The sequence below is a fragment of the Salmo trutta genome, chromosome 23 (genome assembly GCF_901001165.1).
Source record: "Salmo trutta chromosome 23, fSalTru1.1, whole genome shotgun sequence".
NCBI lineage: Eukaryota > Metazoa > Chordata > Actinopteri > Salmoniformes > Salmonidae > Salmo > Salmo trutta.
The window spans coordinates 15,205,259-15,219,107 of record NC_042979.1 but is presented as its reverse complement, the minus strand read 5'-3'; the positions used below and the strand labels follow the sequence as shown (position 1 = coordinate 15,219,107).

At 42.6% G+C, this 13,849-nt stretch overlaps 1 protein-coding gene across 1 annotated transcript; it reads right to left on the bottom strand.

Moving 5' to 3' along the window:
• Window positions 1-1,937: 1,937 nt before the first annotated feature.
• Window positions 1,938-13,256, bottom strand: slc5a1 (solute carrier family 5 member 1). The gene is made up of 14 exons (XM_029709214.1): window positions 13,125-13,256; window positions 11,823-11,894; window positions 11,178-11,282; window positions 10,264-10,323; window positions 10,036-10,140; window positions 9,138-9,243; window positions 7,305-7,385; window positions 6,449-6,660; window positions 5,391-5,634; window positions 3,998-4,148; window positions 3,704-3,872; window positions 3,076-3,291; window positions 2,820-2,925; window positions 1,938-2,699 (listed from the first exon to the last, which is right to left on the bottom strand). Exons 1-14 carry the CDS (start codon window positions 13,254-13,256, stop codon window positions 2,485-2,487), a joined length of 1,974 nt encoding a protein of 657 aa, XP_029565074.1. The 3' UTR covers window positions 1,938-2,484.
• Between the last annotated feature and the right edge of the window lie 593 nt (window positions 13,257-13,849).

Below are 13,849 nucleotides of genomic sequence, written 5' to 3'. Positions count from 1 at the left end.
GAGAGAGAGAGAGAGAGAGAGAGAGAGAGAGAGAGAGAGAGAGAGAGAGAGAGAGAGAGAGAGAGAGAGAGAGAGAGAGAGAGAGAGAGAGAGAGAGAGAGAGAGAGAGAGAGAGAGAGAGAGAGAGAGAGAGAGAGAGAGAGAGAGAGAGAGAGATTTTGTGCAAAAATAATACAATTCATATGTGGATGTTTTGAGACAAGAGACAGATGCTTCTAAGATGGCAGCGTGTTAGAGGGACTGGGATGGCACCAACAGGCAGAGTTTTCTGTGTTCTTTTACAATTACGCCAGGATTCAATCCAAAACCTCACTATAGCACACTTGACGTTGAAGGCTTATGGTTGAGCTCAGTATTACAGCTGTAGGACATTATAATACCATTCTAGGGTTAGGGTTAGATGCAATATAAGGCAAGTGACTTCAATGACTCATTTCTCTGAATAGGGGTTAATGAACATCACCAGATTCACTGGGAATACATTACATAGTATGAAGAAATACTCCAGGCCGCAGTGTCGTACTACTTGTCAGACATAGAAAACTGAAACTCTTTAGGCCTACTGGGCGTTGGGGTGGGCTTGGTGTGGGGTTTGGGGCGTCCGTTGGTGGCTTTTGAGCATTTATTTGGAATCCTCATGTCTTAAAGGTACACTCAGCAAAATCATGTTGCCACGAGCAGCACCGGAGATATTGAGATGAGCAAGATGCAAGACTTCGCTCTCACATAGTCACACACGGTATCTGCTCACGTGCACGGGTTCGCTTCACGCTGTTCACAGCGTTGTAGCCAGGGCACCAGAACAGTGGAGAATTGTATGAATCCTATAAATTAAAATGGCCAATTTGGGTGCAATCCATAGAGTTCAAATTGTCTTTCAACAAAAGAATCTGTTTCTAACTACAGAAACCATTTTAGAACAATCTGCGATGGTGGGTGTCATGGCTTGCTGAAATGACATGGAACAACCCTAATACCATTCTAGGGTTAGGGTACACTACTTGTAACAGGTATACTTAGGGCTCTATTCAATCTGTACAGTTGAAGTGTTTCAGATTGTGTGATAGAAATGTAAAGGTAATTTCTGATTGAAGTGACATATGCAGCGGTTTACTGTGAATGCAGTCTGTGCTAATGCGGGAACATTTCCTTTAAATTTCAATCACGCTGTTAAAAGGAACTTCCGCGATGCGGATTGAATAGAGCCCTTACACTAAAAGAATGTAAACCACCCCATGTGACTGTGATATTTTACATTCTTGGTCCTCCAGATGCATTTACTGTAATGACAGGCAGGGGGCAGTAAAAAGAAGCATGGCTCGGATGTGTGTGCGTGTGCATGGAGTGGGTTATTACTCCAGTACCATGAGGAAATGTACTGCTCCTTCCATCTTTGAGATATCATTCATTAACACATAGCAAAGCAAAATAGCAAGAGGAAAGAGGAAATATGGCACCACTTTTGACCTTTGATCGCCAGGCTCCATTTACTGTAGTCAGTCAGAGATTGAATGTGTGATAGTGAGTTTGTGAGTCCATCCCTCATCTCTGAAAAATAGGGTTGTTCTCAACTTTTGTCGAACTAAGGTTGAATACTTTATTCATTCAGTAAAAGAAAGCTACCAGATACATGTCATACGTGTTCCCTTCCCTGTGGCTCAGTTGGTAGAGCATGGTGTTTGCAATGCCAGCATGGTGTGTGCAACACCAGGGTTGTGGGTTTGATTCCCACGGGGGGCCAGTACAAAAAAAAAAATGCATGAAATGAAATGTATGTATTCCCTACTGTAAGTCGCTCTGGATAAGAGCGTCTACTAAATGACGTATATGTGTTGTATTGGCCTTTTTCCTCTCATTGCCAACAACATTTGATGTGTCAATGCGTTAAAATCCACTTGCTGTACAGTGTTATCTTGGTAATGATACTCTTTCAAATCTTAAATTATGGAAGTTTATTGATACTGCCGCCCCACATGATGTTAATATACCAAACCATAGTAACTTCATGAAGGGCAGAAAGTTCAAAGTGAACATTGGACACCGAGTTCTATTCAGATCCTTCATCAGCATCATCATCAGTATCATCATCATTATCCTCTTTATCATCCTCATGATCTTCATCACACATTCAACATACATGTACATACATTTAAAGTCCACAAAGCGAAGAACAAAAACACCAAAACGAAGGAGCGTTGTGACTCCCAGTTAGAGGGCCTAGGCCAGTCGTTTAGGTATGGAGCCAGGTAAGGCGTTCGTAGCATTGACCACGTTGCGGGGGTGTGGAGATTACAGAGTTAAGAGGTTAAGAGCGACCTGTACAGATGATGGATAGAGGGGGGGAGTGTACGAGGGGTGGCAATTCACAGTGCGTTGTGGGCCTGTGAGTCTGGGGGGATTTCAGGGTTGAAAGAGGAGGCTACTCAAGTTTATGGTTAGACAGTGCAGACTCCAAGGCAGTGGAGGTCCAGTATGAGGAGATGTTTAACCGTAGAAGCCGTGCAAGAAGACACAGACGCACAGGAGGATGATGGCGTTGGCATTGACCACGTTCCTCCACATGGGTTTCTCTGAGGTGTCTGTGAGTTTCCTCTGCAGCTCAGCCTGCTCCTCAGCACTCAGCTTGGGAGCATTCGATTTCTCCAAGCCACAGAAGCTCAACACTGCCTTCTTACAACAGCCTGGCTCCTCTGTGGGCTCTGCACACACACACAAACACACAGGGATGAGGAAACAGTGTGTGGATGTAAATGTGAGAAATCAAATCTGTATGTGTGTCACGGAGTAACAGATAGAGATCGGAGAGAGACCTCTCTTACCTTCAATATCCACATAGACAGGTTCTTGATTTTCTTCCCAATTGTCTAGCTCCAGATCCACCCTCTCCTCTGTGCTGTTCCTCAGCTGCCAGCACAAGCGGTGCAACTGCAGATGGATGGAGGAAGAGGCACGGGACAAACACATGGGAAGAAATGAATTTAGAGATAGCAGAGAGACTGCGTTTTTATTAAATTAACATTCACGGATGGAAGAATAACTAAATAAGTTTGACTATTGGGGGCGGTTGTAACTTACATGTTTGTCGTCGATGGGTTTGGTCATGAGGGAGATGCTGACTATCAGCAGGCAGGAGATACAGAACAGAATAATGGAGAAGTAGAGGTAGTGGACCCCACAGATGATCTCTGGACAGTTAGTGGGGGTCACACAGCTTCCTGTCCCATAGGCAAACTCACTGATCATCCTGGTTAAGCCAATAGCCAGGCCTATCGTAAGGCCATAGAACACACCCTGAAAGTGGGGGGGGTCTGTGACTCAACACATTTTCATGGATCACTTCCAATTGCACAAACATCATGTATAACATGAACATACACAGGAACAAGGTATTAAATGGTGAAAGTGGTTACCAGGGTCCTTTGAGCCGAGCCAGCAGAGTTCAGATAAACTACTTAAGCAATAAGGCCCGAGGGGCATGTGATATATGGCCAATACACCACGGCTAAGGGCTGTCATTTACGCACGACGCAACGCGGAGTGCCTGGATACGGCCCTTAGCCGTGGTATATTGACCATATACCACAAACCCCTCAGGTACCTTATTGTTTAATTGGACAACAGGTTAAATAAACCAGTTCAAACCACAAGTAGCTCAAGGAAACTAGTTTATATCACACTGACTTTGGTTAAGTTAGAGACTCACCGGCTCATTGACGCGCTTACAGAAGATGGCGAGCATGAAGGTGGCGGCGATGGGCGGGGTCAGGTAGCTGGTGATGGACTGGATGTAGTCAAAGAGCTGGCCGCTCTGAGCAGACTGGACCACAGGGATCCACGCTATACTCACCCCGATCAGAACCAGGATAAACACCCTACACAGCCAAGAATAATACATCAATATCAATATTACCCATTTATCTAAACGCTAACATACACAAACACAAGCATATACACACATGTATTAAAGCAAGTGAAGTCCAGCTGTGTGTTACTGTACCTCCCAGCGATCATGAGTTCCTTCTCGGAGGCGGAGCTGCGTATCTTGGTGTAGATGTCCATGGTGAACAGGGTGCTGGCGCTGTTGAAGATGGAGGTCAGGGAGCTCATCAGAGACGCCATCATCACCGACAGCATCAGCCCTCGCAGACCTGCAGGAGAGAGGGGGAGGATGGGAGGAGAGGGCAGGGAGGGGGGGATGCAAAGGAGAACAGGAATGGAGGGAATGCGGATTAGGATAGGTGTGGAAAAGAGAAAAGAGAAGGAATGAAGAGATGAACAAATGTGATGGTTGATTGTATTGGCAGCAACAACTGTTTTCCTGGAATAAGGAGTAGTACTTATTGAATCCAGTATTTGTAGCAGTAGTAACAGTGTTGTAGTAACATAGTCCCTGTGCAGTGCGGTGCCAGGACAACAACTCTCCCTCAACGTGAGCAAGACAAAGGAGCTGATCGTGGACTGCAGCCGAACACGCCCCCATTCTCATCGACAGGGCTGAAGTGGAGCAGGTCGAGAGTTTCAAGTTCCTTGGTGTCCACATCACCATCAAACGATCATGGTCAAAACACACCAAGACAGTCGTGAAGAGGGCACGACAACACCTTTTCCCCCTCAGGAGGCTGAAAAGATTTGGCATGGGTCCCCAGATCCTCAAAAAGTTCTTTAGCTGCACCATCGAGAGCATCCTGACCGGTTGCATCACCTCCTGGTATGGCAACTGCTCGTTATCCGACTGTAAGGGGCTATAGAGGGTAGAGCGTATGGCCCAGTACATCACTGGGGCCAAGCTTCCTGCCTTCCAGGACCTCTAAACTAGGAGTGTCAGAGGAAGGCCCTAATTCATTTATTTTTTGTCAAAGTCATAGACTGTTCTCTCCGCTACCGCACGGCAAGCGGTACCGGAGCGCCAAGTCTAGGTCCAAAAGGCTCCTTAACAGCTTCTACCCCCAAGCCATAAGACTGCTGAACAATTAATCAAATGGCCACCTGGACTATCTACATTGACCCCCCCCCCCCCCCCCCCCCTTGTTTTTACACTGCTGCTACTCACTCTTTATTATCTATGCATGGTCACTTTACCCCTACCTACATGTACAAATGACCTCGACTAACCTGACTCGGTAACGGTACCCCCTGTACATAGCCTCAGTATTGTTATTTTATTGTGTTACTTAATATTACCTTTTTTTTACCTTAGTTTATTTCGTAAATATTTTCTTAACTCTATTTCTTGAACTACATTGTTGGTTAAGGGCTTGTAAGTAAGCATTTCACGGTAAGGTCTACAACTGTTGTATTCGGCGCATGTGACAAATACAATTGCGTTTCATTTGATAGTGGTGCTAGGACTGTCATTGTTACTAGATGGACTAGTATCTTCTGTTACCCACCATTTGGCATGAGGTCCACCACCAGTTTGGGATAAGCAATGTTGGTGCAGCCAACACTGGCCCCACAGTACCTCAGACACTCCTCTGGTTCCACGCACGCCACCTCGTTTGGGTAGAGGATTCGGCTGATCATGCCAGGGAAGACCATGAGGAACATGGGCAGCAGCTTCAGGTAGCCACACAGGATACAGCCAGCCTTGACATGGGAAAGATTCTTGGCAGATAGACAGCGCTGGACAATCACCTAGGTGACAGGAGAGATAAAAGGCCTCCAGTGATAAAAGGCCTCCAGGTGATGGATTAAGTTTTCATGGTCAAAACATAAGTATGGTGCCTCTGTATTGCTTGAATATGTCAATATCCAGAGTAGAGGGGAATGAAAGGGGTTTGAAGTAAAATGCACTCATCATTCCTTCCATGCACCATACAACCACAGATCTTCTGACAGGCACAAATGTGTATGCAGCTTTTCTAGCGGAAATATTCATCAAATGAAATGTTTCCCTTTCCAAACGTGACCCAAATTGCTGATCACAGAAGAAGGCATGGCGCTATCATATGTGAATTAGAGAACCTTAAGCTTTGAGTTCTGCTAATTGAATAAACTGTTTCAACTTGCATATTTAACGTGTGTGAGTGAGTGCTCGCTCATGTGTGTGATTGTGTAAGTCAACATCCTGTTCTTTTTTCACAGTCACCTCTGTGTTCCCGGATTTTAGTCTTATTTAAGTCTGTGGGAAGGAAGTGCATTTGGGTCTAACTAAAAGCATGCCTTTCTTCATAAGGCAGCCACTTAAGCTAAGACAAGCTGAGAGCTGTTTGGAAAGAGTGGCCATGGTAATGATATACACATTAGTGTATGTGTGTGTGTGTGTGTGTGTGGGGTATGTATGCAAGATACGTGTGTGTGTGTGTGTGTGTGTGTGTGTGTGTGTGTGTGTGTGTGTGTGTGTGTGTGTGTGTGTGTGTGTGTGTGTGTGTGTGTGTGTGTGTGCGCTCGCGCATGTAACTAAGGGAGGGTGTTAGACTTATTCATTCCCTATGGAGCAGTAGGCTACCTGATCAGTGCACCAGTACCAGGTGGCCTGGACAGTGAGGCCAAACACCAGGCCTGGCCAGGGCAGGTCCCCTGTCACCGCGTCCCTGAAGATGTGGAAGGAGTCAGGCCGAGGCGTGTAGCAGCTCTCACTGATGTTGACCCCAGTTAGAGTGGGTATGGCCTCCATGTAGCGCGGCTGGAAGTTCTCATAACCTCCCACCTCATTGAAGGCTGAGGAGACAGGCAGAAGAGGGTTGGGAAAGAGGGATGAGAGAGGTTGGAGGAATTGGAAGAAGAGAATAAATCAAGGAAATTATCCTCTGTAGAAAGGGGGAAGGAGAAAAAGGAATGCATGGAGGAAGGGAATAAAGAAGGGAGGACAAAGAAGAAGAGATATAGAGTTATAGGAAAAGGAAAAGAGGCAATGAATAAATACATTACCATAACCCATGAGGGTGAATAAATACATGACCATAACCCATTAAGATGAATAAATACATTACCATAACCCATGAGGATGGATACATGCATTACCATAACCCATGAGGGTGAATAAATACATTACCATAACCCATTAAGATGAATAAATACATTACCATAACCCATGAGGATGGATACATGCATTACCATAACCCATGAGGGTGAATAAATACATTACCATAACCCATTAAGATGAATAAATACATTACCATAACCCATGAGGATGGATACATGCATTACCATAACCCATGAGGATGAATAAATACATTACCATAACCCATGAGGATGAATAAATACATTACCATAACCCATGAGGATGAATAAATACATTACCATAACCCATGAGGATGAATAAATACATTACCATAACCCATGAGGATGAATAAATACATTACCATAACCCATGAGGATGAAAGATCCCACGACCATGATGATGGTCTGCAATGTGTCTGTGTAGATCACTGCAGCCAGTCCACCTGAAGCAGAGTGCACACGGTGAGAGTCAGCACAACACAATCCCACTCATTACTCATACAGGGTTACAGTCAATGACTAAGCTGTGGAAAACCACTGTAGTACTCATTTACACTGTAGACGTGATGTTTATTTTTTACTTTAATGATTGCCCTTGGTCAAAAGGGATAGCCTGTTAGTGGTCCAGTTGTTAGTTTGATGTTTGTCTATCATATAGACTCTATAACTCCCCTCAGTAGTTGTGTACGGTATATGAATATACATGTAGGTCATTGATATTCATTTGAGCACAATAGTAATAGAGAAGATACGGTGGCCTACATACATTTGCGTGGGGTTGCCTTACAGACTGAAAATCAAGCCCTAGCAAAGAATAACAGTGCACACAACGTTTGCTGTTGACTGCACCTCGAAAGCATTGATGTGTCACGTGTGCATGACAGTATTTGATGCTGTGAGTCACTCTATTTTCAGCAGTTAACTCACCTTCATGTATGATATTTACAAAACCTACACTAAACTCCATTACATGTTTATATGAGCATTATGGAAACCTAATCCTGTACAGAGACTTTTATTTTATATTTAACCTTAAATTAACTAGGCAATTTACAATGACGGCCTACCCTGGCCAAACCGTAACCCGGACAACGCTGGGCCAATTGTGCACCGCCCTATGGGACTCTCAATCACGGTTGGTTGTGATACATCCTGGAATCAAACCAGGGTCTGTAGGGATGCCTCTAGCACTGAGATGCAGTGTCTTAAACTGCTGCGCCACTCAGGAGACAGTATACACTAACCTCCATTACATGTATATATGAGTATTATGGAGACCCAATTCTATACAGAGACAGTGTTGCGTCACTGACCTTGCTGATGGCCTGTCAGTGAACTAAAGTCCAGGAATTAATGCATCATTACAGAGGTGAACAACAAGGTTTTATCAGGGAGTATGGGTAATTACCCATGTTGTACAGGAGATAAACAGCCTTGGAGGAAGGCATTTGTGCCGTCAGACATAGTCTGCTATTAAGACTCAAATACAACAATACAGTATGGACTTTACTCCACTCTGCCATGGTTACAGATAAGAACTCCATATTGGTTTAAATGGACATAGTTGATATAGGGCTCCTCTCAGTGAATGAGCTATATATCGCTGCTATACACTGAGTGTACAAAACATTAGGAACACCTTCCTAATGTTGAGTTGCACCCCCTTTTGCCCTCAGAACAGCCTCAATTCGATGTGGCATGGACTCTACAATGTGTGGAAAGCATTCTACAGTGATGCTGGCACATGTTGACTCCAATGCTTCCCACAGTTTGGTCAAGTTGGCTGGATGTCCTTTGGGTGGTGGACCATTCTTGAGACACACAGGAATCTGTTGAGCGTGAAAAACCCAGCAGCGTTGCAGTTCTTGACACACATATAAACTGGTGCACCTGGCACCTACTGCCATACTCCGTTCAAAGGCACTTAAGTATTTTGTCTTGCCCATTCACCCTCTGAATGGCACACACATAATCCATGTCTCAAGGCTTAAAAATCGTTCTTTAACCTGTCTCCTCCCTTTCATCTACACTGATTGAAGTGGATTTAACAAGTGACATCAATAAGGGATCATAGCTTTCACCTGAATTCACCTGGTCAGTCTATGTCATGGAAAGAGCATGTTTTGTACACTCAGTGTATATCCCTGCTATATACAGTTATGTAGTGTATAAGTTGAGAGTATGTATTAATATACCTGTGACAGTGTATAGAGCAGTAATACTTAGCAGGAGAACCACAGCAAGGTAGATATTAAGCCCCAGAGCCTGGTTAATAAAGATGGCTCCAGAGAACATATCTGCCTGAGAGAGAGAAAGAGAGATTGAGAGAAAGAGAGTGAGAGAGAGAGAAAGAGAGAGAGGGGATTAACGACAAAGGAAGGGGTTCTATAGGGCTAGCACACAATTTTGGATGAAGAAAAAATTCAATACAATAACTGTCATAAACGAACAGTTGACTGAAGACCAGATGGCCGAGTATTCGTGAAGTTGAGTCTGTTTCTACGTACATAAATTAACATGGACTTTTAACAACGTGATGAAACTTTGTTGCCCCTTGCTGAAACAAGCAATAAAACTGGCCTTCTTTAGACTAGTTGAGTATCTGGGGCATCAGCATTTGTGGGTTCGATTACAGGTTCAAAATGGCCAGAAACAAAGAACTTTCTTCTGAAACTTGTCAGTCTATTCTTGTCCTGAGAAATGAAGGCTATTCCATGTGAGAAATTGCCAAGAAACTGAAGATCTGGTACAACGCTGTGTACTACTCCCTTCACAGAACAGCACAAACTGGTTCTAACCAGAATAGAAAGAGGAATGGGAGGCCCCGGTGCACAACTGAGCAAGAGGACAAGTACATTAGATTGTCTAGTTTGAGAAACAGACGCCTCACAAGTCCTTAACTGGCAGCTTCATTAAATATTACCCGCAAAACCGTTATTTTAATGGACATCAAATTTGCTTTTCTTTCAAAAACAAGGACATTTCTAAGTGACCCCAAACTTTTGAACGGTAGTGTATATATACAGTGTACCTAGTTGTTTTTATGGACTGAACATCAGTAATATACAATGAACAGTCATATGAGTGACTCACTGAGATCTTAGTGAAGACATAGAGGAAGAGTGAGAGCACTGAGAGATAGATACGGATGCGCTGGCCTCCGAACCTCTTCCTCAAGAACTCTGGCATGGTCACCACCTAAACATATCCAGTAGACATGATTACATTGTGGAATAGCACTTGATTATATGCTACAGAAATGTAAGAAATGGCATGGTATAATGGTAATTACACTGTGATAGCAGAAAAGGTTGTTCTCACCCCAGCTTTGATGTAAATGGGAACAAAGAGCCATCCAAGAATGATCACCACCACGAGGGCCTGAAAAACACACATCCTAAGGGCTCAGATGGGGAATTTATGAAATGACAGATTTCTTTTTACTAGAAGTGTTACTTCTTTCGCCCACTGCTGTTCTCTAGTATCGTTCATATAGTGACATTTAACCTACAGGCTTATCAGCCCCAATATAGATAATAAACGTACAAATAATTGCAGAGTGAAATAGAGATGATATGATAACAGAGATAGAGATGAGATGATAATATAGATAGAGATAAGATGATGATAACAGAGATAGAGATGAGATGATAACAGAGATGAGATGATAACAGAGATAGAGATGAGATGATAACAGAGATAGAGATGATAATAGAGATGAGATGATAATAGAGATAGAGATGAGATGATAATAGAGATGATGATGAGATGATGATAATAAAGATAGAGATGAGATGATAATAGAGATAGAGATGAGATGATAATAGAGATAGAGATGAGATGATAATAGAGATAGAGATGAGATGATAACAGAGATAGAGATGAGATGATAATAGAGATAGAGATGATAACAGAGATAGAGATGATAATAGAGATTAGATGATAATAGAGATAGAGATGAGATAATAACAGAGATAGAGATGAGATGATAATAGAGATAGAGATGAGATGATGATAATAGAGATAGAGATGAGATGATAATAGAGATAGAGATGATAATAGAGATAGAGATGAGATAACAGAGATAGAGATGAGATGATAACAGAGATAGAGATGAGATGATAATAGAGATAGAGATGAGATGAGTGATAATATCAGGTACGTTTCAGAGGTTATGATGATGTTTGCATGAGAGGTTATCATGGTATTTATTTACATTAGACGTTGCCACTCACATTCCATTCAAATCCGCCAATGGCAAGTCCACCTGCAGCCGCAGTCCCTGCGATGCCAACAAAATGCCCACTGCCAATGTTGCTCGCAAAGAGGGATGCCCCAATCTGGAGAGGAAGGACAGAGGAATGTTCATGATCAATTTATACAGAAAGTAATGATATTCTTTCACAGTTTTTGGATATGGAAGGTCATTGAGAAGAACTTCATTCATAAAGGAACATTTACAACAACAACAGGTGTACCATGTAAGATAAGTTTGCCAAGTACGTGGTCCATAGAAGGGAAATATGCAATTAAGTTAGACACCTCACGTGTACTGGTACAATCAACATCAGTCATTATTGAGTCATTAGGAGCAGTCTCAAATGAAGAGCATATGATTTATGGGCTTCCAACACATCAAGATAAAAGATTATGACCTTGATTTAAGTATGAGCTGGACACTTCCATGGAATACAGGGGCGTACTAGGATAGTTCAGGAGAACAGGGTGTGTCTTTCCAAATATGGGCCAGTGTCATAAACAGTGGCCAGTAAATTAGAGCGAGTTCGATGCCTTTGAACGTAATAATGTATCAGCATTCAGGGCTCGAACCACCCAGTTTATAATATATAATAGACTGTCCTGAGAGAAGACATACTCACTGGCCACCACACCATGCTTCTTCCTGCAAGGAAGAATCCACCTACGGTGGCTCGGTTTGTGCTCACCATAGCCTGCAAAGAGAGACGGATTAATTGAGTAGTTTTGAGATACCATATTCATGTATCAGGGATCATGTTGATCAATAACCTTGTTGTTACATGATACGGTCGTTTGCACCTTTTTCAGTTATATATATATATATATATATATATATATATATATATACAAGGTCAATATACATTTTTGTTTGTAAGGTGTTTAATTGGACTCTGTTAGTTTCCCACAGTTGGTTTACTACATCTTGGAAACATTGTTTGGGTCAATCATCAATCAACACTAACCACTGGGCACACACTGGTTGAATCATTTCAATGAAACTACATGAACGTTAAACCAACGAGGAATAGATGTTACTTTGACGTCTGTGCCCAATGGGTGTGTAGTTAGTACTGTATTGACTCTCCACACAGCTGAAACAATATGACAAATGCAAAAGTATTCCTCAGCAATTTATTCAAACATACTTGGTGACTTGTTCTATAAATGTCTGGCAATATTATACATTTTGCAGCTGGGCATAAATTGAAGCAATCCGGGTACTTCAATGAGAGGTCAGTGCACTTGGTAATCATAGTCTACTTAACACTTGGTATTCATAGGCTACTTGACACTTGGTATTCATAGGCTACTTAACACTTGGTATTCATAGGCTACTTCACACTTGGTATTCATAGGCTACTTAACACTTGGTATTCATAGGCTACTTAACAGTTGGTATTCATAGGCTACTTGACACTGGGTATTCATAGCCTACTTGACATACACTTGAGGAGAATTTCCGCATAAGGTACCTGGCCCAATGGCCCAATTGGACAATATCTGCCGCAACATCATAAGGTGAATGCACCAATTTGTAAGTCGCTCTGGATAAGAGCGTCTGTTAAATGACTTAAATGTAAATGTAAACAAGTGTACTGCATGAGTCCAGTCATTAACCCATTAGTGATTATGTTTTTTGGAGGACATCTGAATTACTTTGTATAGAAAGTGTAGAATATCATAATTAATATTTTATTTTTGTAAATATAAGGACATATTATCACTCAGAAGGAAACTCATCGAAACACTATCCAGATGCTTCTATTTTTTTATTTAAAAAAAATCATATTCAGAATAGAGAAAATAACTTTTCTCCAGATTCAACTAAAACATGCTCTCTTTTCCTTTCTGAGGGATTAACTATTCACAGACACAGAGTTGTTTTAGTGTCAATGTGTCAATGGAAAGATTAAGGAACTCACCCATACTCCGACTGCCAGGACAACCAAAAAGTAGATCACAATGACGGAGATATCCGCCGCGTTGTTAAGGGCCACGGTGCCATTGTTAGGCACACTTCTAACTAAGGAGAACCCAAAATAATCCTGTGTCATTTTGTCTGTTCTGAGCTGCAGAGGTGACCAGAGGACAGGTGTATTGTAGAAGCCTCTCTCCTTTACTGCTGTGCTACTGATTCCCCTGTCACCTGCAATGCTACTTATGTACTACTGACCCCACAGATAGGTATGTGTGTGCACGTGAGCACGTATGTACGTGTGCGTGTGGACCAGTGGAGGCTCCTCAGAGGAAGACGGGGAGGACTGTCCTCAACAGTGAATTTCAGAAAAGTGTAAATAGTGAAACATTTAAAAAGTTATCATTTTAAGATGAAACTATACTAACTATATTCACAACACCAAATAATTGATTAAAACACACTGTTTTGCAATGAAGGTTTACAGTAGCCGCAACATCACTCTGTAGGGTAGCACCATGGTGTAGCCGGAGGACAGCTAGTTTCCGTCCTCCTCTGGGTACATTGACTTCAATACAAAACCTAGGAGGCTCATGGTTCTCACCCCCTTCCATAGACTTACACAGTAATTATGACAACTTCCAGAGGACATCCTCCAAACTGTCAGAGCTCTTGCAGCATGAACTGACATGTTGTCCACCCAATCAAAGGAACAGAGAATTAATCTAGTAC